The 26,302-nt window shown below is 47.6% G+C and overlaps 1 protein-coding gene across 3 annotated transcripts in view; it reads left to right on the top strand.

The window, feature by feature from the left end:
- NRK (Nik related kinase) overlaps window positions 1-26,302 on the top strand; it is a 96,226-nt gene continuing 69,924 nt past the window's right edge. The window contains exons 1-2 of one of the 3 annotated variants that reach the window (XM_031602691.2): window positions 2-108; window positions 7,882-7,947. Coding sequence is in view for 1 of the 3 variants with exons in the window: in XM_031602690.2 (XP_031458550.2) it covers window positions 4,382-4,438; window positions 7,882-7,947 (123 nt within the window). In the remaining 2 variants the exon portion in view is untranslated. Of the gene's footprint in view, window positions 109-4,173; window positions 4,439-7,881; window positions 7,948-26,302 lie in introns of those variants that run through there. The other 2 variants (XM_031602690.2, XM_031602692.2) reach the window with 2 other exon arrangements.

The raw sequence follows: 26,302 nt of genomic DNA, 5'->3' as shown, positions 1-26,302 counted from the left end.
GGAGGAGGCCTCCTAAAATACAGTTCCTCTTCTACTCTTTTTTTCTTCTTTCCTCTAAGAAAGGAGAAGCAGGGGGCTCCAGATGCGTGGCTGTAGTTGAGCTATGAGGTAAGCTTTTTTTTGTAGCTGAAGATGTGCCTCACAAAATTACACAATTTTACGCATAAGTTAGGCTTGCAACATGACAGAAAAAAACTCTGTTCAATTGTTCAATTTGCTGAGAATGCACTCAGGCTGACACGTGGCGCTGAGAAGTTTAAAAAGATAGGACAAAGTTAAGGGTTTGGGTTTTTTTGTAAGTACACGAATGTCATTTCTGCCTCAAGTTGGTGGATTTTTCTTCCCTCTGGGATGGAAGGGGACAAACCGAAACCAAACATCCCGCCCTCAAACCAAAGGCCCCGTGTCCATTTTTTCTATTTTTATTGATTTTTGTAATGTGACAGTTCCTTCAAATGAAGGGTGATTCAGAGGCAAGTTCCCTCTTAGCCAACCACCAAACTTCAGTGGCTTGGATAAAAGGGAACCCCAGACTGAGTCATCTGAGGTCAGCATTTGTTTGGCAAAATCAAAGTTGTGCCTACGAGATTTTCTAAATGTCAGAAACCCTCTGTGTGTCAGAGAAGTTGTCACATCTCGTCTTCTCCTTCCACAAAAGGAGCTGGGTGTATGCTACATTATATTTTTACTGATTAAATTTAATGTGGTAGTCATTAAACTGTGTGATATCAGTTTGCTTTGTATTTTGTTTCTTCTTTTTTTTTTCCTTCTCAGAAATCTGCCTGCAAAGCGGCAGCAGCTATTTTTTCCCATAATTGCATCTGTTTCAGAGAGCAGACAGATGTTGGGCTGAAATTCATTATGGTATTCATAAAACCCATTGGGATCTGATGACCCAGTAACATATAGCTACCGTTCCTTGCAAAGCAGTTGCAGCGGTTGCCACTTGACTGAAGAGAGAACTTTGCAGATGAAAGGAGGGAATAACCCCTAGCTCAGCAGACGGCAGCAGTATAAAATGTATGAGTTCAGTTTATTTCCATAAATCATCTTGTTCTTAATTTTGCAAATTTGCAAACCAGGCTGCATGCACTGGTGTTGCCATAGCATGCAGATCTGTGTTAGTGTTCAGGCATATAGTCGAGCTGAAATACCCAGTGGAGAAGGAAAGAAAACAGGAGCAGAAAAAATTCTAATGGAGAGGCAGCGCAGTAGAAATAGCTCTTACACAAGGACATGGCCATTGGTGTGATTTGTGTGTTATGACACCAAGTCAGGGATTCAATTGGCTCTGAAACTGACAATTCCAAAGCCAAAAATGCAGAATGTCGCCGTTCCCAAAGCTCCAGCTCTCCTAGCTGGAGGGGTTGGTGCTGCCAGAGTGACAGGGACGTGTGCTCGCCTGTAAAAACCAGCACTGCCCGCAGCAGCACTGCTGCCCAGGAGCTGTGGAGGTTGGACTGTGCTGTGGGGTGCGCTGCCAGCGGGGCTACCAAAGCTGGAGAAGGGGCTCCTGCTGTGTGGGGTGTGCTGCCAGCAGGCCTCTGCTTGCCACTAGAAAGGATGTGAATTTCTGCAGGAGTCCCAATGAATGGCCTGAGGGTTCCGTGGGAGTGTGGTGGGTGTTGCGGCTGCAGGCCAGCAGCGAGAGGCACTCTTTCCACCTCGCCCCATCCATTCAGGAATCATCGGGAAGGAAGCAGCTTGGTCTCCTTTTGGATATCCTGTGTGGCTAAACTAGTGTGGCTGCCAGGAACTGACAACGCTGTTTAATTTTTAAAGGGCTGCAAACTACTGTGTGTGCTACCGCGTGGGAAGTGGCCGCTCGGTTTGTCTGGGTTTCTGCATTGCTGGCTCCCCAGCAGCAGTGGCCCTGTCCCTCAGTCCCAGCACAGCAACTTGCAAAGCACAGGGCTGAGGGCAGAGCCAGTTTGCGTGCTGCTCGCTGGCCGCATTTGGAAAGAAGGGGAATTTTCTTTAGTTCAAACAGGAGAAAGCATGAGAAGTACTCAGAGCCTGATCCAAAAATCCATTGCAAACAAAGACATCTTGCTGTGGTTTCAAAGCAGTGCTGGGTCCTGGAAAGCGCAAAGCTACAAAGTGGGCTGGGCAGGAGGAACATTTATTTCAACGCCCTTTAAACAGGGAGGTAAGCAAGCAGGTGCCCCCAGCATGAAGCTCAGACCTTCCCCAGCCATCTCAGGCATGTGCTGCAGCTTGGCTGAGCCATGAAGGTGTTTTCCAAGGCACAACGCAATGAGGCTCCACACACAGTGCAGACACAGTGCTCAGACAGCACACAGCCAGTCCCAGGCTGTGCACAACCCTGTACTGGTTTTGATGTGTAGTCTTGCTCCTGAACTCCTTCCACAGCCAGCCATGGCAAGAAATCACACAATAAATGAAATGGAAGGGATTGGCTTCTAAACTAGTGGCTTTTCTACTGAATCAGGATTGCTGTCAGCAGAGATGTTGTACTCCAGTTCACAGAGGCTGTTAGTACCAATAAATCCTTTCCAGGATGGTGCTGTAAACAGCCATGAATGCAGGCAGGGGCAGGCAGGAGCCCTGCAGGTGGGGGATGTGGAGCTCCTGTGGTCAGCACTGGGCAGCCTGGGGGCTACCAAGGGAGGGCAAAGCAGTCTGTGAGAGTGTGAGATGGGAAAGCATTGGCCTTCCTTCCTAAACAATGCACAGAGCTCCTGGGAGAGAAGGAAGTGCAGACCAGAGGTTCTATGTGCTTTGGAATTACTTTGCCACCTCTCAGCTAAGGGCTGTGCTCTGAAGAAATGTCTAAAATCTCCAGGTTACACAGAAGAAGAAGTTGCAGGGAATTTTGTGAAGGATCTGTGCTCTGAAAGGAAGGTGCTGATCCCTGATCCCTAGAGCCTGCAGCACCTCGGCACGGGCAGGATGTGATTTCTCTCCAGGAAGTCAGAGAGCTTCCAGCAAAGCCAAGGGAAGTATTTGATGCTGGGGCCTGCAGGGTCCCATTCTGCCTGGGCCGTGGGGAATGCAGGCACGGGGCTTGGAGCAGGGTTTGTCCCCAGCTGAGTGCTGGGGTTCCCAGCCTCCTGGTGCAGAGCTGTGGGTTGGAGCCAGGGAGCAGCCTTGGTGCCCAGCTCTGCTGAATGACAGTTGCTCTGAATTTTACAGTTCAAAGGACTGAGAAATGCTGAAAGGAGTCAGTTTGCCCAATGCAGGCTGAAACTAACGTTTAAGAAGCTGTTTACTTCCTGCAGACAGGAAATCCTGCTCCGTTAGGGGTTATCTATTTTTTCCTTTTCCTGCCAACCTCACACCTGTAGCAAGGGCACAAACAGCACCGGAGGAAGCAGGCAGCATGCTGGCTGAGCTGCTGCAGTCCGCAGCGGGCTGGGGAGCCTCTGCAGCCCTGGGCACAGAGTTTCCTTGGGGGAAGTGAAGGAAGCTCAGTCTCCATGTACCGCGCTTCCCTTTCCACGCCGCACACCGCTGCACGCAGGGCCGTGTCTGCGCAGCAGTGCTGCCAGCTGCACGCAGTGACCCTTAGCTTGAGTTTTACTTTGCAACCGCTGCTTTTTCCCTCTTCTACCCTGCTATTGCTCCGATTTCTTTATTATTCTTTTAGCATTTGTAAGTGTTGCTTGTTGCCCTTCTTTATGCTGTCTTGCTGTCCCGAGGCAGCTGCCTCTCAGGCCCTCGGGATGGGGGAGAGCGGAGCCAGCAGCACAGCTGGGATCCAGGCGTGTCTATTCCTTATCGAGCCGTATCTAATTTTAACGAAAAGTCAGAACCGCTGCCGGCGCGTTGCGGCTGCAGGGCCCGGCGGCGCGGTGGGACAGCCGCCTCCCGCACGGCGCACGGCGGGACGCCGGGAGGAAACCCAGCCTGAGGCGCCGAGCGCACCTGGGCCCGCGGGCGGCGCGGTGCCGGGGCTGCCGTACAACCGTACAACCGTACAACCGTACAGCCGTACAACCGTACAGCCGTACAGCCGTACGGCCGCGCTCCGAGGGAAGGAAGGCACAGCCGGACCCCAGCGCGCCTCGCCCCGCCACGCCACGCCGCCCCGGCAGAGCGCGTGGGGCGGCGCGTGCGCACCCCCCCACGGGGCGGGGGCCGCTCGTGGCGTGCAGGTGGCCCCCAGCGCGGCACGCCGAGCCGCGTCACTTCCTCGCAAAGTTTGCCCGAGGAAATGTCTCCGCGAAAGTTGCCCGCGGCCGCCCGGAGCTGGGGCTGCCTCCCGGCCCGCTGAGCGGGGAGGGCGTTCCGGCTCGGGCATGCCCGCCTCCCTGCGCTCGCCGGAGCACGGCCGGGCCGCCGCGGGCCGCCCGCGGGGCGCGGGTTGAGGCGAGGCGGGCGGACCGGAGCGGACCGTTAGCTGCGGCCGCGGGGCGCCATGGAGCGGCAGTGCGCCGCCCGCAGCCTGGACGGCATCGACCTGGCCGCGCTGCGGGTAAGGGCGGCGGGGCGGGGCGGCGAGTGGGACGTGAGGGGCGCCGGGGAAGATAGCGCTGGGAGAGGACGCGGAGCTAAGCAGTCAGCCCGCGCCCGCTTTACTCTGTTTTTCTCGTTGTGATCGTGCGCTTCTCGTTGTCTTTTCACGTTGCCCGAAGTCCGGGCGCGTTGACAGCCGCCCCGCCGGTGTGTGACGGCCCCGCGCTGCTCCGGGCACCGGCCGGACCGCCCCGCAGCCGGCGAGCGGCGCCGTGCGGGCACCGCGCGGGGAAGCGTTGGGTTGGGGCGGAACGCGGCCGGACGGAGCGCAGAGAGCTGCTGGCTAAAAATACCGAAGAAAGAGGGTTGGGAAAAGGCTTTGCACAAAATCACATGGTGGGGAGGGTGCTCCAGAGAGGAGGCAGAGAGAGAAAGGCAGCAACGGGGTCGGGAGCGGCCGCGGGTTGGCACGGAGCTGCTGGCTGGGAGTAGGGCTTTAGCCCAGCTGTGCTCGGAGCAGCGCGACTCTCCGGGCTCAGCAGCTGAATCTGGACGCCTTCAGTACGTGATAAGAAAGCAGTGTAAGCTCGGAACGTCCTGCGGGCAGCCTGCAGGCTTCGTGTACAGCCCTGCATGAGGAGAAGCCTCACTGAGGCTGCGCAGCGTGGGCCTGGTGCTCAGCAGAAGGGGCGAAGGCCTGGTGGGGGGATCCGCTCAGTGCTGGGCTGTGCTCAGCACCCAGGGGAGGCCAGGCACACCTAGCAGGGACGGCAGCTTCCCTTCCCCTCACCCTTGGTTCCCAAGGGAGTACATCTGGCCAGCTGCAGCCAGGCCATTCTCCAGCACCAGCTAGCTCTGCTCCAGAGGTGCTTGCTGCGTCCTGTTCCTGGACCAAGGCGCCTTGGGCTGCAGTTGCAGATGCTGCAGGAGCATCCTGGTGCAGCCCTGCCCTGCTCTGTGACAGTGGCAATTGCAAACTTTCCAAGTGTGGGTTCACTGGGGCAGTCAGGTGGTTAAAAAGCTGCTGATTGCAATGATGCCCAGCACAGAAACCTGGGCTTCAGGCACCTGGCTCTTGTTACCTCCAAGGTAATGCATTTGGTCAGGCTCCTGCTGCACGCGTGGGCTTTCATTCCAGCTTGCAGTGGAAGTGGACATGGCTGTGTTGCCTCCGTGCCAGCAGTTGTGTTGCTGCCTTTGGAGCACTCTGCCATGAACTTGCAGAAAGGCAAGAGGCTCACCATATGGTGCTGTGCCTTACAGTAATTAACCTCAGAGTGATGGATGTCCAGGCCAAAGTGTTGGCATCTGTCAAAGTGACGTGCAGGGGCTGGCTGGGAAGGGTTAGGTGGATCAAGGGTCCCAAATTCTAGCTGGGAGGAAGCATTGCAGCAGGGATGGTGCTGGCTCCCAGGTAATTAGGAAGGTAGCTAGTTCTGGGGGCTCTGCCAGCGTCCATCAGCAGAGGATGCTATGCTGATGGCCAAGCAAACAAGGACAATCCAAGGACCAAAGTGAGAGCCCAAATTAATATCCTTTATGATTCTTAACAAGGCTCAGTTCACTTCTGCGTCCTGATTAAAAGGGAAATGGCCAAGTATTTTGGCTGTGCTCAGTGCTGCATTAGTGCTCCATTGGCCAGCGAGGATGGGAGGATTTCAGCTATATTCAAGTTAATGCTATCATTTATTTAGGTAATTGTTTGGGTTTTTCCTGGAGTGCCTGAAGCCTCCTGAAGTGAGCTATTAGGATGCTAAATCAGAATCAAATTGAAAGGAGGGAGAGTGAGAAACTGATTTTGAGGCACGTGAAATGATTGTATTTGCATAATAAACAAATGCAGAGGAGAAGAGTCAGGGCAGGGCAGTCAGTTAAGTGAGAGGGATGATAACATCCTTTGAGTTGAAAAATTCTCTTTAGCTCCTTCCAGGCTTTGTGTCCCATGTGTGCAGTGCAATTCAGCAGCACTGCTTTCTGCAGGAGAGGGACGGGAATGGAGAGCAAACTTCCCAGGGGAGCGGTGTGAGCAGAGGGACGTCGTGCACCAGGCAGCCCTGGTGCAAAAAATTGTTTTGTGAAGTTGACAGTCCAGGAAGCGTAAGATTAAAACTCATTTAACTTGAAGACAAAATCAAACGAACTCACGAAGTCCCTGGCTTGTGGAAGTTGTGGAAGTCCCTGTTGTGTTGCCCAGGCAGTGGAAGCTGCTGCCATTTATCATGACAGTCGTGCCAGGGGGGGCAGATTCTGCTCAGAAAAACGCCCACATATTTCCTCTGGGATATTCTGTAAGTAAAAATTTCCAGATGAGATATGAAGGAGGCAGTATTTATTTTAAAAGAATAACATGTAAGTGGAGTGGAGAAGTAGCTTGCTACAATTTAAAAAAAAAAAAAGAAAAAGTTTTCCATGTAGGGTCACGGAAATTGAAGTTTGGAGGTAAAGGCTGTTTTTCTGTATCACATCCCTCAGCAGTACTGATATGCATTGACTGACATGACAGATTGCTGAAACAGATGTGGTAAAACTGACACATGGAACTAATAATACTTTATATACATCTCGCAATGAAATTGTCCCAAGAAATGAGCATGACCAATAAATGGCTCAGTCAGAAACCAGGAAACTGGTCTCTTGAGTTCTTAATGTTTTTGTATAGATCTCAAGTGAGTTTCAGCTGAAGGTACAGATTTCTTAATGTGCTCACTCATGCAGGAGCAAACATTTCCTTGCCCATGCCTTGCAACGGGATGTTCCTCCTCCATCTGCAAGGCTGTGGGATCTCATTACTGGCTGGCATTGGGGTAACTGATGCTAAACCACCAGGACGTGCACTGGCTTATGTGGCACAATGGCTGCTGGCATGTGGATCTTTTCATGAAAATGAACAGCAATCTGGTTTGGGTTCAAAGCCAAGACTTCGGTACATTGCTCAAATTCACCTTGTCATGTTTGCAGAACAGCCAGCTGAGCATTCTCAGTCTGCGTGGTGGTCCTGTGTTGCTTGGGATGCTCCACCTCCTTTCTGAAAGGCAGTCAGGCCTGAGCTTTGTGTAGCACCTTTCTATTCCATTACAGAGGTTCTTTCTGCTGTTGCCTTGCTGGTGCCAAGCATTTCGTAGCAGAGGACAGCAGCTCAGCCTCCAGACTAGCTTTGTGTTTTAAAGCTTACTCTACTGCTAAGCTGAATCAATTGAATGCTCATATTCCTCATTCGTTTGTTCCGTCTACTGTATTGCCATGCTTTGAATCTTCCGAGTTATCTTGAGCAATTTGACTGGAAACTTTGATAGAAATCTATTTCTTGAACTCTTACTTATCAATTTTTCCCTATTTAGTGTGTAATACACACCATTAAGAGGCGTGCCACAGACATTTTCATTTTGATTGTGAATGGTTACACTCCGTTACCATGTGTTTGCTTTGCTGCAAGTGATGTTCTTTTTTTTCTGCTTCTTGCAGGACCCTGCGGGAATATTTGAACTGGTGCAGGTTGTTGGCAATGGGACGTATGGACAAGTCTATAAGGTTTGGGCTTTATTTTATGATGGTGATGTCTGTAAAGCCATGTTTCCTAAAGCAGAAATGAGCACTGCTGGGAGCTGGACAGCGTTGTCCCAGCAGCAGCCTGGTTTGTCTGTCTGTCTCCATCAGCTGTGCCCTTCCTCCCAGCCTGCTTTCACGTCCTGCCACAGATCAGATGGCTGCTGGCTCTGCTACTCCCTTTGCCCTTCTTCTTCTGTCCTATGGTTATTTTTTTCTTCTTCGAGACTGTTTGACAGGCACAGCTGAAATTGGTGATGGCTGAACTTGGCCTGGGGTGTGTGAGAGCCCTGCACACGCTGCTGCAGCGCTGCTCTCCAGCACAGAGGTGTGAAGTAGCCAGGCTGCCATGTGTTTGCTTTCACTGTTACCTGTGTCACGTTGGTGCCAAAGCAGGCCTACTGGCCACGAAACTGCAGCAATTAAACCTTGTCTGCCGTAATATGTTACGTGCACTGTGCATGCTTTGAGGTGTAAGAACTTGCCTAAGGAAGTGGTCAAGACAATCTAAGGGATAAAGTGGGGCACAGGGTCTGTGTTGCTCTGATTTGGAGAAATAAGACAGGAAGGAAGGAAAGGGCCATGCTGCTGGATCGGGGCGGGGGCAGGAGGGAAGAGCAGCGGCATGGGAGGAAGCTGTCTGGTGCTGTTCTCCCTCGAGTCCTGCTGCTCCAGACTGCTGTGCCGTGAGCCTTAGCATTGGGCAGGCTGCTGCAGCACCGGGCGCCCAGCACATGGCCACACATTGCGTCCCAGAGTCCATCTCCTGGCTGTGATCTGCTGTGATCACCTTTTGGTTCCCACGTGAAAGTATAGATACTTTTTCAAAGATTCTAAAAGATCTTCTCAGCAGCAGTCCGGGGAAGTTTCTGCCTTCCCATATATGTTTTTATTTTATTTTTCTGTCAGAAACAGAATTTTTCTTGTATAACTGTTTGTCATTTGTGAGATTATCATTCAGATACTGAATATTATGAAATTAAAGGAGGAAACTCAGGGGGTTTGTATAGTTTGTGTGAAGCCAGGAGGCATGTAGGGGTGCTGTGTTGGTGGAACCATTGACATCTTTTCTTGTAAAAGGTCTGAAAGCTCCCAGGTGGCCTCTGAAAGAGGCCTTAATTTCCTTGCCTAGATTCATTTTATACTAGGAGAAAAAAAATTCAATCTGGTCATCTTGTAAGGATGTCGAGAGTGAATCAGCTGCTTAATCACGGCAGGAGCAGGAAGGAGCAGCGCAGCTCACTTCTCTGCTGCCAAAGAAAATGTTGTGTGCACTGGTGTGGACCGCTTAGACATCCACTGGAAAAACAAGTAAGGAATATTGACAGTAAAGATTAAAAACTGTATCCAAAGGCTGCTGTCCACTGAACATGTGAGACCAAGGTCTGCTCAGTGTGGATGAGGAGATCTGGATCTGGGAATGTGGCAGCACCATGAGGGCCCAGTCTGCAGCACCACAGCTTCTGAAGGGACCATAAGAAGCTGGGCACTGATGTTCCCTTTGCTTTTTCACTGCTAGGACTGATGGAGCATACTGTAATTATTTTTTAGTTTATCTAGTTAGAGTGTAAGCTTGAGATCATAAATATATAATTTATAAAGCAATGCTGGTTGTCTGCATATATTGTCATGTCACTAGTGCATGTTTTCATTTTTTGGAGACATCAGATTCTTCCGTGCGTTCAGAAATAGATACACATAGTATCAAAGTAAAGCGTATTTCAGGCTAAATAAAGTATGTTCAAGATTACTAAACTGTTTGCTTGGCTCTGAAGATGACTCAGAAGGCTCTGCGTTTTAATAAATGCAGCTGCATAAAAATGAAAATAAAATTTAGAAGATTTATCGTTGGATTTAAAAAGCAATGTTTAACAGATTTGTTGGAGGAGGATGTTGTTTGTAGTGAATTGTTCCGGACCAGTTCCAGTTCAGTGTCCTCTAAATGAAATGGAAAGGGTATAAATTGCACCGGTGATAACGCTGAAGCTGTCTACAAATGTCATAAAGTCAGGATTTGCATATAATAACTGCCTGAAAGCTAGAGGGCTTGTTGACAACTTATGCAGTAGTAGGGTTAACCATGCCAGCATTGGCAACTTCAGCTCTGGAAAAGTAAGAATTGGATATTAAAAATGCAGATAGTAGTGCTTAGAAGTCATGAGACTCGGGCTTCATTATCTCTTGACATGACGGATGAGTTTTTCAGCTAATTACTTGCTTCCAGGTGCCGAAGTCTGAAGGACAGAGCCATGCATGGAGCAGTTCTGGGTGAGACCAGGGAAGGGAAGGCGGTGGCTGTTTCAGTGGAGTGGGGCAGCTGAAGAAGTATAGTTGCATAGTTGCTCTTTCATGCCCCTGCTTCCTGAGGCTTGAAGTGTAGCTCAGGTAGCATCCAGGCCCTGCACCGTCTCCACTGATTGCAAAGAGAAGCTCCTGGGCTTTGCATTCTCCACTGTGAGCTTGGTCCTGTCCTCTGGAAGGAAGTGAGATTGCTGAAGATGTCACCCGCAAACTCTGGGGTTTCGCTTCCCTCCTGAGCTGCAGTCCCCTTGCCCTGTAACTGCTTCCCAAAGCAGCTCAGAAGAGAAGCTGCAGGCTGCTGTCCTTTGGGGCAGCAGTGGAGCTGTGGGAAGCAATGTAGGAGATAATAGCATCCTTTTCATTTGCTAGTAGTTGCTGCATTATGGTGTGCTGTTAGAGGTAGTACCTTTGCAAGCACTGTGGGGGAGCAGACTGGTCTTCACCCAAGGCTCTGTCTTGCAGTAGAGGTAGCAGTGTCCTCACCTGGATAACCTTTGCCTACTCCCACTACCTCCGGGACTTTAATTATAGGGATGCTCTTGTTTTCCTTTCACAGCTGTACTCTACTACTATGAAGAACTGGATGGTGATTATGTGTCAGTCGTGATGTAGAACTGCTCTAGTTCTGTCTGTTCTTGTGTGTTTAGTGTAACTGAACTGTAATTTTGTGCGTGTGTGTGAAATACTATTTTTTGCAAAGATTTCAGCTCTGAGTTTCATTGTGTGTGGCTTCCATAGAAGCCTGTTAATGTGTTTTCTGTCTTTTAATTTTCAGTGCTCTGCTTTAATTGCAGGGTCAGTTTTCTGGTGGGCGACTGTAGAGAAAGGGAGAGCTGGGCACTGACGTGGGTGTGTTGTTTGAGTCTTGAGCTTGTGGTCCAACTCTGGAGGAGATGTTTAGGATTCTCAGTTTATAGCTTCTATATTGTTTTTTTTTTTTTCAGTCATCAAGGCATAGTTGATGATGAATTTCTCTTAATCCTACTAGTTCAGCTGGACTGTGGCAGTCCTCAGCCTTCTGAGAATGCTTTCATGGGCCTAATGAAGTCAGCATCTGTACTCACTGTTCATTTGCTGGTGTGGAGAGGCACCTGACTGGGGCTTCTGACTTCCCTCTATCATAACGAGGTGGATTATCCCGTTTCTGGGGCCAGCATCTCTGGGCAGAATGGGAAATGAGAGGCCGGTGGCTTTGCCATAATCCAGGGGCTGACTTTATGGAGTACGGTCTTGCAGACTGATGACAAACCATGACAGATCTGCAGCTGTTTGGCATGCGGAATGGTTGTGTTTGTCACAGAGTCTGAAGGCACGGAGAACTTGAGAGGAGTGCTGTTTTGGGGCTGTGAAATTGAAAAAGGAAGATGTGGATTCCCAGTAACGCAGCTGATGGAGACAAAGCAGTGTTCGTGCTGGGGATTAGCAAAGACGAGAAGCAGCAGAACTGTCCTGCAGTCTCTCTGCACAACCAATGCCTTTATTTCTATATAGTCAGATAAGATGCTGGATATGTCAAAGAAGCAGGTCTGCGTAAGGAAGTGCCTTTTTGTTTTTTAATCCAGCTGCTTCTTGGCATTGAACCATACTTCAGTGGTTGATGTGAGTGATGAGTTACTCTGCTGTTGAGATATGGTGGCAGGGGTGTTGTGAAGCACAAATACGACTTTTCAGTTTATCTTAATTTGCTGTCTGTCTGCTGAGCTCTTCATATTAATTTTCATTGAATAGCTGGCTGAAGTAATTGAGAGCAAGGGGAAGAGGAAAAGCAGTGTGGTTTTTCAGGAAGATCTGATACTCCGTGGGAAGATCACAAGACCATGCTGAATTGCAAAGTGTGATGGCAGTGCCTCAGAAGGTTAAGGGAAAGCTCAAGTTAAGGAATGTTACCATTATGCCCAGTGCAGTCCAGAAGGTGAATGTGAACAGGCTGAAATCTCCCAAGAGATCTCTTTGGGGCGGCCAGGAGCAGCCACATGATGGATGCCTCTCGCAGCTGAAACGCAGCAGAGTCTCCAGACTGCTGCCAAGAGAGATCACAGATGTCATATCATCTCAGGGCATCTTGTTAACATTTGTGGTCAGTTATGCTTTTAAAGCCAATCTCAGCCTTCAAGGCACTGAGATTTTGGTCAGACAACTGGTTGTTCTTTATAGAAATGACAGAACACTGCTTCTACTTCACAGACAGTTGGTAGGAGTGTTTGTCTGTTCATTTTCTATACTTGGGTTTTTAGTACCGTTGTTGATTATCAACCCAGGCCATTCTATGATTCTGTGACTTGAAGTACTCTATGCCTTATATTCCTGATGGTTTTTTACACCTGGGTGTTGTGTACAGGACTTGTTAATCTCAATGGATACATCATACCCAACATCTTTTATTTATTAATATATATTTTAAAAAAAGTAACATAGCTTGTGTATTCAATTGTCAGAACCTGAGTCCAGTGTTTTTGTGTGTGTTTTTTTTTTTTTTTTTTGTCTTGTTTTTTGTTTTTAAATCTTGGCTTCTCTGCTTAATTGCATGGTAATGCTAAACAATATTCAGCATGGGAATTTAAAATAATGGCTCATACATGTGGAATTAATTAGCAAGTCATGAAGTCCTGGTTCTAGTTAGTGAATATTTTAGAGGAATTCAATTAAGATTCTTAAGTGTAGGGCTAGTTTATCAAAAATAGAAGAGTAAGAATGTGAAAAAAAGGCCTCTCAGCTGTGGTGTGCTCCTAATACAATAAATGCTCTTTGACTGAGCAGAACAGTGTACAATAATTAGATGTGCCATATCAGCCATTAGAGAATAGTAAAATCCTTGCAAATAATTTGTTGTCAGGCCTGCCACTTCCAGCTCCTCCATGTTTTCAACTTGAGTGTCCACATGGGAGAGCACAGTGCATTTTTGTCACAAGCTGGAGGTGTTTTGAGCTCAGATGTTGGCACTGGGACATGCTGCTTTGAAGCTAAGAGAATATCCTAAAAAAAAAAAAAAAGAAAAAAAAGAAAGCACTGGTTATAATTTAAGCATGGTAGAAAACAAGTTCAGCCTCTTAATTTCCCCAGTCCTGCACATAGCTGTGCTGTTAGTCCCTCACTGGTTGCAGTGATCTCAGTACTTCTGACTGGAGGCATTTGAGGCCAGCTTGGATGGGGCCCTGGGCAGGAGCTGGTGGATGGATCCCATCCTGCAGCTGGGGTTGGAACTGGGTGGGCTTTAAGGACCCTTCCAACATCAGTGATTATATGAGTGCTCAGCAGGTTTGTGCCCACATGAAGGAATGGGTCAGTGGCCAGCAATTTGCATGGAAGTTTTACTGTGTCTTAACTACTGTGAAATGTTTTATTGTTATCTCTTCCTTAAAGAGAATTGGCGGGGTTAAGGGAAGGTTTGTGATAAATAGACCATGTGCAGTCCAAAAAACCTCTGGGCATGTAATGAGCTATTGGCTGAAAAAGTGAAAAGATGTTTCTTGATTTTTAAACAGCAGAAAGTCAATGTGTTGTTTTAGGTGTTAAGTCCTGGTTCAGGGTAGCTTTAGTAACTGTACCTTTTGGAATGTCACAGGCCTTTAGGATGGATGTCAGGTTGCTCGAGCTGCAGAACACACCTTGTAGTTTGTTCTGCCCTCTCTGAAATGCCTTCTCTGCAGAGGTGAGTGCGCATTCACACCCAGCTTGTCTTCAAGTGGAACAGGCATGCCACAAAATCATGGAACCATAGAATCACTAAGGCTGGAAAAGACCTCTAGGATCATCTCATCCAACCCATCCCAACCTGCCCACTGACCATCTCCCTCAGTGCCACATCTCACAGCTCTTGCACACCTCCAGGGACGGTGCCAGCACCACACCCCAGGGCAGCCTGTGCCACTGTATTACCACTTTTTCGGAGAAGAAATGTTTCCTAATACCCAGCCTGAACCTCCTCTGGAGCAACTTAAGGCCATCACCTCTCGTCCTATCGCTGTTACCTGGGAGCAGAGGCTGACCCCCACCTCCCCACAACCTCCATTCAGGGAGCTGTGCTTTAAGGTCTCCCCTGAGCCTCCTCTGCTGCAGACTGACCCATCCCAGCTCCCAGGCCGCTCCCCATCACACTCGTGCTCCAGAGCCCTCACAGCTCCGCTGCCCATCGCTGGACATGCTCCACGAGCACTTGTGTGACCAGCTGCCTCCTTGTTACTGTAGAGATGTAATTTTGCCCTCTGATGGCCATCCAGCAGCAGATAGAAGCACTTGTGTCAGGAAGCTTTGTGGTCAATCCTTGCACTCAGGATGGGGTCGCAGCTGATTTGCGGCAGCAGCAACCCCTTTGTTGTGTGGCTTTTCTGGGGGGTTCCCTGGGGTGCTGCAGTTCCAGCACCCAGCAGAAAGCAGCGTTTGTCTTCCTGCTGGGTTCCGAGCCAGGTGGGGCGGTGTCTGGCCACAGCACAGCTATTCAGGCTGCAGCTGCCTGGGTGGACAGCAGTGAAACCTGGCCGGTCAGACAGTAATCCTGCCCTTCCGAGGGGGGGTGAGGAAGTGGGGCAGAAGCCTGGCTTTCATTGCCAGCTGGGTCGGAAAGCTTGCTGAGGCAGTGGGCACAGGCGCAGGCTGGCCCCTTGTTCTGTTGTAATGCAATTTTCAGTAAGTGATCTTAAATTATAACGTACATAAATGTGATAAAATCCTTATCTGGTGTTCAGCTGCCCTCAGTCTGCTGGCCAGTGCTAATTTTCCTGGCATGTGCAGAGCCGCAAATACAGGTCTTGGGAATAAAAGTGAATAAGAAACTATTTTTCAGCTGTTTGTAGTGTGTTTTTTTAAATTTATTTTATTTTTTAAAGCCCGCTGTGTTCTGATCCTGCCCTGGTAACCCTACTGGTGTTGTGAAATCCCTGAAAGGTTTTGAGATTAGTTTTAGAAGCACGTTTTCAAAGGCCATTCCCGCCTCATCTCCTTTTTCCTCAACAAAGCACAAAGCCTTACAGACTTCTGAGATCTCAGGGAGTGGATGATCCAGCAGACGTTCTTCATAGCAAACTTAGTGACCTTCCCAGTCCCCTGCACACGTGATAGCTAATGTGTAGCCAGCCTGTGGTCTGTGCCCGTCCTGTTAGGCACTCCCACTATGTAAGAAAAGTACTTCTTAGAGGTCAGAGAGAGGTTTGACGTGGGCAGTTGCAGATCAGGGGATGGAGCTTTTCTTCCTCCCTCTGCCTGTCTCTTGCTCTGTCTGGGCAGTGTTTTTGCAAAGGCACTGCTGCCCTGATGGAAGGCCAGGCTTTGGAGGTGAGGATGAGCACAGAGTAACTCCTCCTGTGCTGGTACTCCTCTGGGCTTCCAAAGCATCAGCCAACGCTCTGAGCTTCCTTGGAACTCTGGATGCTCAAAAAGTCCTGGGCTCTCCACATGACTACAGCTATTCTGATGGAGCAATCCTTATTTTGTAAAGTGTCTCGTGATTCTGTCTGAAAGGAATTGGTGTACTTGGGAGCTGGCTGCAGAATGGTTAGCAGCCTCTTATCGAGCACCACGCTGTTCAGAAACAGCTCCATCTGAGTCAGAACACGCTGAGTTCAACAGGAGCGTTGGTGGCAACGTTTTATGAGACGTGTTGGCTTTCATTTGGCAACGTTGCTTCAGAAACATCCAAATATTGCATTTTGTTTGTTTCCTTCGTCTGAACATACATTTTAATTTAGCGGGATGTTTAATATTTCATAGGTTGTCGTTAGTACCGCGTGCTCTGAAAGAAGCACTGTCATACTGGAGTAATTTGGCATCGCCATAGTATGTATGTAAATATTAATGAGCTCTTATATTTCTGAATTTCCATTTTGTGCGGATTGTTTACAGCCGAATGTGGGAACATTGGCAACGTACGGACGTTTTGTTGAGTTTGCTGAGCACTGGAGTTGACTAAATCCCATTATCTGACTACAGTTACTCACTTGCTACATTTGTCATCAGCAGTTTAGATGCTGGGTGTGTTTTCTTCTATGTATTTCTTTTGTTACAAGTGGGAAATTTTGGAGGAAAAGAACATAAGAGAAACACAACGTTGTCTTCGGGAAATATACGTTACTGAACTTGAGGAGCTTTCTAACTTTCTTGTTTATACTGCATTTTGGCATGGATTTTTCCTGCTATTTAAAAATAAAGGCAAAAAAGTAACCGATTTACTGATTATTTCTGCTAGAGTAGGTTTTTCTACTCTTCTTTTATTCTTTGCTTAAAACATGTGAACAATTATACTAAAATATGCAACAAAAACAATATAAAATAAATATTCCCATGGTTTAGGTAATGGACTCTGTAATGTATTATTAACACAGATTGTCCGTGATGTTGTCTTGTAACATGGAAAAAGAGAAGAACCAAGAGAAAAATTCTGTGCTTTTAATATTTGCATTTTCCAGTCTAACATGAAATATTTATCATAAGAGGCTTCTTTACAAATGCTCTGCACTCAGAATCCAAATAACATCAGCAGATGCCTGATTCCCTTATATCAATATTAGAGGACAGAGGTAGGTATTGTGGACTGAGGTGTCCCACTGCTGAGGTGAAGGGTTTCCGTCCTGCATGCCCTGCTGGCTGTGCTTTTTGGTCAGCAGAAGAGGACGAGCAACACCAAAACATGAGGTGGGTGCACCACACCATTTACCCCACGCAATGAGGGGTGTTTTTTTCCCTCAGCTATGGAATATGTTTTGCCAGCTCTTCTGGTGGAAGGCTGCCAGCCTGCTCTGGGATGGCAGGAGCACTGAAACTGTGTGTGGGGGGTGCTCCCAGAGTCCTGGGCAGCTTGGGATGGCAGAACGTGCTGTAGTGCAGTACATGTGGGCAGCACTGGGCTTGCTGTACATGTGCACGTCAGCCTAAGTATACCTGACATTCCCCAGGTGCATTGAGCTCCCGGCTCACATGGTGGTGAGGAGGTGTGCATGTGCACAGGATGCAGCGGATTTCTGGCTGCCCAGCTGGGACGGTTTCCTTGGCCAAAATAGATAGGGTCTGGAGAAACAAAATGTCTTGTAGCCAACTGTCTGAACGTAGAGAAAGGACGAAGGAATGAAGAGAAGCACCAGCTTTCCTCTCTCTTGGACATTTGAAAGACTTCAGTCAGGAATGTTTGGAATAAAGGAAGTTGCAAAACAAAAGCTGGAAACTCAGGTCTCTCATCCTGCATGCTGGAGAATAAGGGTTGGAGAGGGAGGATTCAGGATTCACCCTTCCCTCTCTTCCTGATTTCCTTTCTTTGCTTCTCTCTGGTTTTACCCACCTGGTAAAAGTCTTTGCATGATCTGTGGCCATGGCTTGCATGTTGAAATTAGTGTTCTCCTGTTGCACAGGAATCTGCACATACGGCCATGCATGTGTTGTCAGCTGGGCAGTGGGCATTTAGATGTGTTTACAAAACACCTGATGCATTCATTAGCCTGCTGAGAGGCACAGCAAATTCCTGTTTAACTCCTCTAATGTCATTTGACTTCTTCCAAATTCACAGATCTCTAACCAGGAAAGAAAGTGTCTGTCTGTTACCCTGTCAGCCCAGGGTGATGCCTGGAGCCTGCATGGCGCCGATCTGCCTGCCGCACAGATGGGCTTTGGGTGTCACAGCGAGCAGATTAAAGGCAGCTTGGCTCTCTGAGCTTTTGGGGTTGCTGTATTATTTACAGCACAGAATTCTGGCAGGCCTCTCCTTTTTGATGTTATTAGTATAGAATGCTTTATATTGTTGAGATGGGCTCCTGGTGCGACTCTGACAGGCACAGCAGTGGCAGCGTTGGGCTGTCCCCTGCTCTGGGGCGGGACTGGGATTGTTGGCCTGGAGGAGGTGGGGATGGATATGTCACTGTGCAAAATAAGCTGTGATTATTGATTGATTATTAAGCCTGGCTGGTAGAATCTCACTATGTATAAACACTACTGGAACTTCCAGAGGCGTTGTTCTCTCTAATTACTGGTGTATGTTATGCCAGCAGTGGGTTTTCCTTCCTCTCTGACTTCCTTTCCTGCCAAGCGAGTAATGGCATTATACAGTGCCCTCTTATCTAAACTGCCCACTTTCTGTAGTCATTGTGCTTTATAAAAAGTCCCCAGAGACTGCGTGAAGCATTTCCATTTCCAGGGACTTCTTTATAGAGCAGGGAGCATGATCAGAAAGAGAAACGGGGAAGCTGCTGCTTCTGCACTTTTCACCCCCCAGCAGGCTGCTGACTGTGCTCTTCTCTAGGTGTTCCTAGGGTTGGCTGGGATCTGATAAGCCATGTCTGGCTCGCGGCCTGGCTGCAAACGCCTGTGTTTGTGCATCATCACCCACTGAAGGAAGCTTCATTGGTGAGCAGGGTATGAAGTATAAGAGCTGATGTGGAGCACTTTGCCCCTAGATTTTTTATTTTTTCCCCATTATTCTGTTTACCATATCTGTGTTTACCATCAGTGCAGCCATTCATTTCTGCAGACGTGCTTCTGAGGCCTGGCGTTTCTAACCCACTTGCTCTGGGCTGGTTTGTACAATCTCCGCCACTGCTTTTACATAACTGGGTGTGTGCATGGAGCTGGTGATGAAGCAGAACAACAGCGCTCCTGTGGTTTGGCAGAAAATAGCTTCTTTCATTATTATTCTTGACTTTCTTGGCAAAAACAGTAGGAAGCATTAGCAGGTAGAATGTTGTTGCCTTGCCACAGAAACATGCCCTTGTGCATGGCTGCTGCAAGGGCAAAACCACCAACTGCATCCACCCCCAGCTCTGCCCCATGTTTGCTGTCCCAGTTAGTGTGCATAGCCTAGCACCAGCCAGGCTTTTCACCAGTCTTAACTGCTGACTTTCTTAAACCAAATTCTTTATATAAAAACAACAGTAACGACAAAAATCTTCAAACCTGGTGAGGGAAAAATTCAGAATGACAGAATTACAGGCTTGGAAGGGACCCCAAGAGATCACTGAGTCCAACCTCCTTGCTAAAGCAGATTCCATGCCATAGGTTGCACAGGTAAAAGAATCTCTCTCTTCATTTCTTCATTTGTTAAAGCCACTGTGAAACTGCAGGGTCAGAGCTATGCAGAACACTTTGGAAAATGATGTCTAGTGTGGATGGATCAGCGAAAAGGAAGTGACAAACAAAAGTGATGCAAGGCAGTGAGCATGTCCACACTTAACAAAACTGAGCTAGAAATACATTTCTAATGTAACTGGGTCAACCACATCTGCCAAGTCTTTAAAAATAATTATTTGGAACTTTGTTTTTTTCCAGTCCTTTTCCAGTGATGTCATTTGTTTTATTTCTTCCAAGTGGATGTAAAATGCTAACAGTGACAGGAGGTTGCTCACCTTGCATTCATCAGGCAGATAAGTGGCAAATAAAAATCAGTGCTGGTGAGCCATTTCCTGCCTGATTTCAGAACCCCTTCCCTGCTGGTATTCGGGTTTCTTTAATGCTTCTGTTATGGTATATAGTTGTTTTCTTGGGCAAACAGATGTCAAAAATACATACGTTCTATAACCTACAGTGATGCAAACATGATAGCACTTTCATAGTGTTACTCTAAGACTAAGGTTGAGAAGCCTGCAAGTCCTGACAATATATCAGTTTTTACATTGAAGGAAATCCTGAAGTTTATACTTTTTTTGGAGGGGAGGGGGAGCTGGGGAAGACTGTAAAGCTACAAAATGCAGTTGCTTGGATGTTTGTCCTTCCTTACCCTCCTAACCTCGACAGTCCAGTTCCTCTGCCGAGTCCTTCATGGTCCGTGCTAGCCATGGGCACAGCCTGGCACTGCTGCAGCTGTGGTCTGCATGTGTGCCTGCCTCGCTGTAGGCAGGGTGGGCTGGACTGGCTGCGGGCAGCCAGCAGGCAGTGTTGGGCAGGGAGCCGTGCTGCCGTGCTGCAGCCCTCCTCTTCGGAGGCTTATCTGCAGTTCTCACAGAGCATAGTGGATTTTGCTTGTCTTTGTGGCTTCTGTCTGTCAGTTGGAGTTGAAATGTGTTGACGGGTTAAAGCACGGGTGGATGCAAGGGCAGCACAGTCCTCTAAACCTAGTTTTCTCGGGAGAGCAAGAAACTTGGCTAAGCGTCTGGCTTTGATACAGGAGGAAAGCTTGCAGATCTCTGTAATTCCATATCCCTCTCTGCCCCCAAAGGTTCAGAAACTAGAAGGCAATAGAAAACACTCAGGAAGTAGATTTACCCATGTGTTGTTTTTGTATGCTCTTTGATTTATTTTTTTGAAAGACATTTTTGTTGTTCATGGAAACCTGGTATTTGTGATATTTAGATAGGTGCATTGGCAGTGCTGTAGAGTTTTAGCTGGCCCTACACAATTTTTCTTCTGTAGTTACTACCAAATTTATCCTAAGGAGCAACAAGTTGTTGGTGGTGCATTTTGGCGTCTGGGTGTGGATGACAGAACGTGCAAGGAAGCTGCAAAAGGAAATTATTTTTAAACTGGTGGAAGGTTAAACTTTCAGAGTCAAGTCTAATGTGAATACAATTGGGGGAAGTTGTTTAGGCAGGAGTGCCACTTTTGGAAGTTTATATCATACACATAAGCCAGGTTACAGACATGCTGCTACTGATAGAGGCATTTCTCCCCCCAGCTGCCTGCATTCACTGGATGCCTCGTGGAATGTGTAGGTTGTTTTGCTGTTCTGTTTTGTTGGTTTTTTTTCTTTCATGACAGCTGCTTTGTGATGGGCTGCAGCTGTCTGGACAGCCTATTGCCATTAGAATCTACAAACGAGTAGATAGTGTTCAGAGCTGAGAAAATGAGAACTGGGTTTGGAACTGAGTCACAAGAAAGGTTGTGGTGCAGCTTCACTGTCTCTTGTAGCTTCAGGGACTGAGCCCACAGATCTCAGTCGTACAGTTTGGAAAATGTGGGTTTGTGTGCATGTTTATCTGTAGCACATGGAACCTTGTAGTATTTGGTGTCATACAAGTTAGCAATGTTTCCTGACTGGCAAAGTTTGATATGACATCCTGAGTAACAAGTCAGGAGTGAGGGGAAAAGAATCATAGAATCATGGAATGGTTTGAGTTGGAAGGGACTTTAAGATCACCTAGTTCCAACCCCCTGCTATAGGCAGGGACATCCCACTACAGCAGGCTGCTCACAGCCCCAACCAGCCTGGCCTTGAATGCTTCCAGGGGGGGGGCATCCACAGCCTCCCTGGGAAACCTATTCCAGTGTCTCACCACCCTCACAGCAAATAATTGCTTCCTAATATCTAGTCTGCCCTCTTCCAGTTTAAGGCCATTTCCACTCATCCTGTCACTACATGCCTTATACATATGACAATGAGCACATGCCTCTCGACAGTCAGTCAGGATAGCAAGTGCTTTCTGTTTCCATCTGCCCTACATCCACGGCCATACGAGGAGACTAATTTCCAATGGGCAGTAGCTTTGGGTAGTAATACTTGGCGCAAAGTGGGATTCACTTAAAGAAATTTGACTTTTATAGAGTAAATCCAGATGCAGTGAATCCAGCAATGAATATTCAGTTGGCTTCAGCGGAGGCAGCAGCACAGACAGGAGCGCAGGCCTTGGGCCGGGCTATGCAGCGTGGGGCAGGCCTGCCTGCTGGGACCACCAGTGTGCATCCAGGGCTTCCTCTGCCCTGAGCACTGCTGGCAGATCCTTCACACAGGGCGAAGCTCAGATCACAGCTCAGAGATCTGGTAAAGCTCCCCTGTGGTTGGTACGGGAAACTCTCGATCCCTTTTGCAACCAGCTCTTCCTACGGTTAGCTTCTGCTTTTTTTTTTTTGTACGTACCAGTAATTACCAGTCTGCGTTGCTTAATGTTCTGTGGTTCTTCAGCTGTAACGTGTTTAGCTATTTTTGTGAAATTATTCTGCAGGATTGGTTCTGTATTTGCTTTTTTTCCCACTCAAGAGTTCACTATTGGTTTCTCTGTCTGCCGTGATGGACTTTGATCCTACAGAAAATTGGAAGACACAGCATTGGAAAGTAGCAGCTCTTAGCTGTGGAGGAACTACTGCTGCACATCTGACCTTCTGCTTTATGAAGCTAATTATGTCAGTTTAGAAAAAATAACATCAGGACTCTTCTCAAATTCAAATTTTTCTTCAGGAAAGTGAACTTGGAAGCACTTTTCTTTCTTTTAGTTAATTAGAAAAGCAGAGTGTATTTTGCTTTTAAGAAAAATTTAAGAAAAGGTAGTCAGGTTTCATTCTGGAGACAGATTTGATACTGAAAATCTTTTCAAATTTGTGACTCATTCTCCATTGAGTATTGTGGACCATCTGGCCAATAGGATTTTGGAGGGAATGGAACCAGCTGCCTGAAAGATCAGTGCTTTACAGTTATCTCTTGAAACACTCATTGAGAAATCTGATGACTGACGTGTTTTCTCACAGACTAATCGTGCCCACGAAGTGCCTTTCTAGTGAAGGTGGTGCATGAAATAGAAGCAAATGAGAAGACCCCAAGAGTAGACCCTGCTTTTTAATTTTCACATGTTTGAAATAAACCCTTTCCTTAAGGCAGATCTTAGACCTTCTGAGCTCAACAGTGGTTCTCCATGCAGTATTTGGCTTTCAGGATTCACCTTAGGTAAAGGAAACTCTAGGTCATGATTTGTCCTACTGGAAGAAAGGCTCAGACTACAAGAACCCCGTGTAACAGGTTTTAGCATTGGGCTGACTGTCCTTTGCAGAACATAGTCTCATGCAAACATCAGTAAAGGCACACACACTGCAACCCATGTAAGAGAAGTACCAGCAGAACTGGAGTGCAAAAATAAATCACCTTTAAATTGGTTACAGCTCTCATCCTCTTGGCTGGAGCCCTCTGTGCTCCCCTCCTTACTGTCCTTTCAACAAAGAAACAAAAACCTGCAATGCATTTTAAACCCACACATAACCTTGTCCATGCTGTAGGCTGTACAGAACATAAAATTCAACTAAGTTACTCTATTGTTCATGAGTGCTGAAGGACTTTTTAATCATAATTGTTAAAAGTTCAGTCACGTAGTAACAGATCTTATGTACATGCAAAGTTAAAGCCTTGCTTATTAGTATGTGTTCGGGAAGTTTGTGTTACAGGGTTAAAACACGAATCTCATGCACAAGGTTTGTAATTGCTTTGCACAGCTTGACCTTCAGAGCTTCATAGTGGTGGTGAGCCAAAAGTCCTGCTTTTGGCTGCCTGCTCCAAAACCTAGCTATCTATCAGCCAACCTGCAGCCCTGCCACGACCTCCTTTCTGCAGGATGGGGCCAGTGGGACACCTCCAACTGCCCATGACATCATGCAGTAGGGATGTGTAGCATGGAGATTTTCTCTAGTGTCCCACAGTTCTGTAACGGATGGATGTGAGTCACTGAGGTGGAGAGATTTGTACCTCTCCCTGCAGTCAACTTCTCAACAGCAGTTTTTTCTTTCAGTTTGTTTCCTGAGCGTACAGATTTTTGGCATGGTGGACCTGCTGGGTGCTGCAGGTGTTGACAGGGACTGGCTCCTGGCCAGAGCTTCGTGGGCACGAGGCTGCATCCTCGGCTGGATGACATCCCTGTCTCCCACCACAGGGCTGGAATGGCGGTGGGCTTCAGTAGGTGTCAGGAGGTGTGAAAGTTGGTTCAACCCAGAGTGAATGGCAAGGCTGCTAGAACCACTATTTGTGTAAATATTGATAGTTAGACACAGGGAATTCAGGATTTTTGTCCCAGTAAATGGAGCGTGAGGAAAAGAGAAGTGGACAGGCAGCTCTTCATGCCTCCCCTCCCAGACTCCTGTAAATGAGGTGAAGCTGCCAAAGGTGACAATGGATGTTCTGCTGCCCCTTGGTTTCAAGTAAGTCACAGATAAGGCTTCTGTTGTCATGTTATGACTAGCGTGGTATTTTTTCAGGTTAGTGTTTCTTAGTGTGTCTTGATCTTGCTAATTGCAACACAAATGACCTCTTTGGGGGCAGATTTCAAAATCCCTAGAGATAAATCTCTAGTCCAATCTTACACAAGAATGAAGCAGCCTCCAGTAGTTCGTGTTTTGCTTCGGGACAGTAATCTGATCAAGTGAGTAACAGAGTGATACTGCAGAAATGTAGATACTCAAATACATGTTTGCACAAGGGCTTGAATTCAATCCTTTGTTTCGTTTTGTTTTCCCACTGGTCTGCAGTCAAACACAGACAAACATTAAGCAAAGCAAACAATCTGCATTTCCACTTGTACAATGGGAGGAAATAGGAACAGCAGGAGTTTAAAAAAAAAAAAAAAGCCAAACTGGACAGAAAAACTGCATCTGGTGGTTTTTGGGTTTTGTTGTTCATGAGAACGGTGGTACAGACATTTGCTGCAGGGGTGAAGGAATGTCCTTGTCCTCCAGGGATGAAGGTTGTAGTATCTGGTGCCATAGAAATGACCCATGTCCATGCCTCCCCTCTAGCCAGTGTGGGCTTGAGTAGAATTTTAAGTGAATGATAAATGTTATGTGTTCTGATTTCTTCTCTGGCTAATGGGTTGATATTTTAGTTTAAGGGAAGTCTTCCACCACTGCCAGCTTAGTTGCCTTCTACAGTGAAATGAGTTCCAGTGATTTTTTTTTTAACTATTTAAAAAAAAAAGCTATAAAATATTATTTTTCAGTCTGGGTAAATGCAAAATACTTCTCTAGGAAGATCTGAAGCCAGCATTGGCTCCAAGCAGTGCCTTCTGTCGAGCAGTCTGAGAGCAGGTCTTATGCCCTGGGCATCCTCCTGGCTGGGCGGCACAGGAGGCTGCCCTCGTGTTGTCAGCAGGCAGGGCTGGTGTCAGCAGGCTGGCAACAGCAGGCATTGCTCGTCTGGTCTGAATCGCTGAGTCTGAGTGGAGAAGCCCTGTGTAGGTGGAAAGGGAAACAGAAGGATCATGACTTCATTGAGGTCATGTGGAACAGAACATGGGGTTTCCTGAATCCCCGTGTGGAGCATTGTTTGCTTGCCGTGTAGTCTCTACAGGCTTTCCTTGCCTGACCAGGATGGAAAGGGTGGAGAGGAGAGGGGCAAGAGGGTGGGGTCCCACCCTGGTGCAGACAGCCGAGCTGGCAGCACCCCAGCAACCACAGAGCCTCGCACTGGCTCACCCAAGACGGGCTCAGACTTCAAAGTTCATATGTGGGTTTCGAACGGGAAATCTGCTCGCTGAATTCACTTTCAGGAAGAGCCTGCAGCTGAACAGCTGAGCCTTCGCCCTGCTCTGCACGGGTGGCTGCAGAGGTCATCCCACAGCAAGGTCCTCCAGCTCTGACAGCCAGGCTGCCTTTCAAGTACAAACCTGAAAGACACAGAGGCTGTCCTAATAGTTCAGGGTGTGGTATCTGGGTTATATGCAAGCAGACAGTTTTGTGAAGGGTCACTCTGGAGTCCCACAGCTTTCTGCCCATGTTCTGACTGACAGCATTAAGCATGCCACTATCACACATGCATGTGTGATGGCAGAGGCGACCCTGTCAGACCAGGACCTTGTCACTGGGGGCTGGCCCCTCTGATCTCCAGCAATAAGTGGCCCAATCCAAGGCCTCAGGAATTTATTTGGATTTATAAGGAAAAGGCATCATACATAATTTAGTGTGTTTTCATGTAAATACACTTAATGCAAGTTAAACTCCCTTATCAGCTAATAACTTAACTGCTAATGCTGATATTCTTGCTTCATCCAAATAGGAAAATGTATGTCTTGGCCCTCAGTAGAGTACATAAATAAATGGTGGCTATATCTATCTGAAGTAAGAAGATAAATACATATTCAAAGCAGCCAGTGATCTATCCCATTCCCCATAGCTCTCCCTGCAGAGATAACACACAGTTGGAGCTCATCAGAAACAGATCTTTGGCACAGAGCACCACCTGCAAATGTGGCTGCAATGACTAACATTCAGATTTGAAAAATTTGAGTGCCGGCCCCGGGTCTGCAGGATGTTACTGTAGTAACTAACTGGCAATTGCAGAAGATTTTACACGGAAGTGTTTTCTGGGTGAGAAATTTAGTTGGATTCAAAGCTAATGGGAAAATTTCTTCCAGCTTGGATACCTCACCAAAATGTAGGCAGGAAC

The sequence above is a fragment of the Phasianus colchicus genome, chromosome 14, assembly GCF_987193195.1.
Source record: "Phasianus colchicus chromosome 14, bPhaCol1.hap1.1, whole genome shotgun sequence".
Taxonomy (NCBI): domain Eukaryota; kingdom Metazoa; phylum Chordata; class Aves; order Galliformes; family Phasianidae; genus Phasianus; species Phasianus colchicus.
This window is presented reverse-complemented; position numbering and strand designations above follow the sequence as displayed.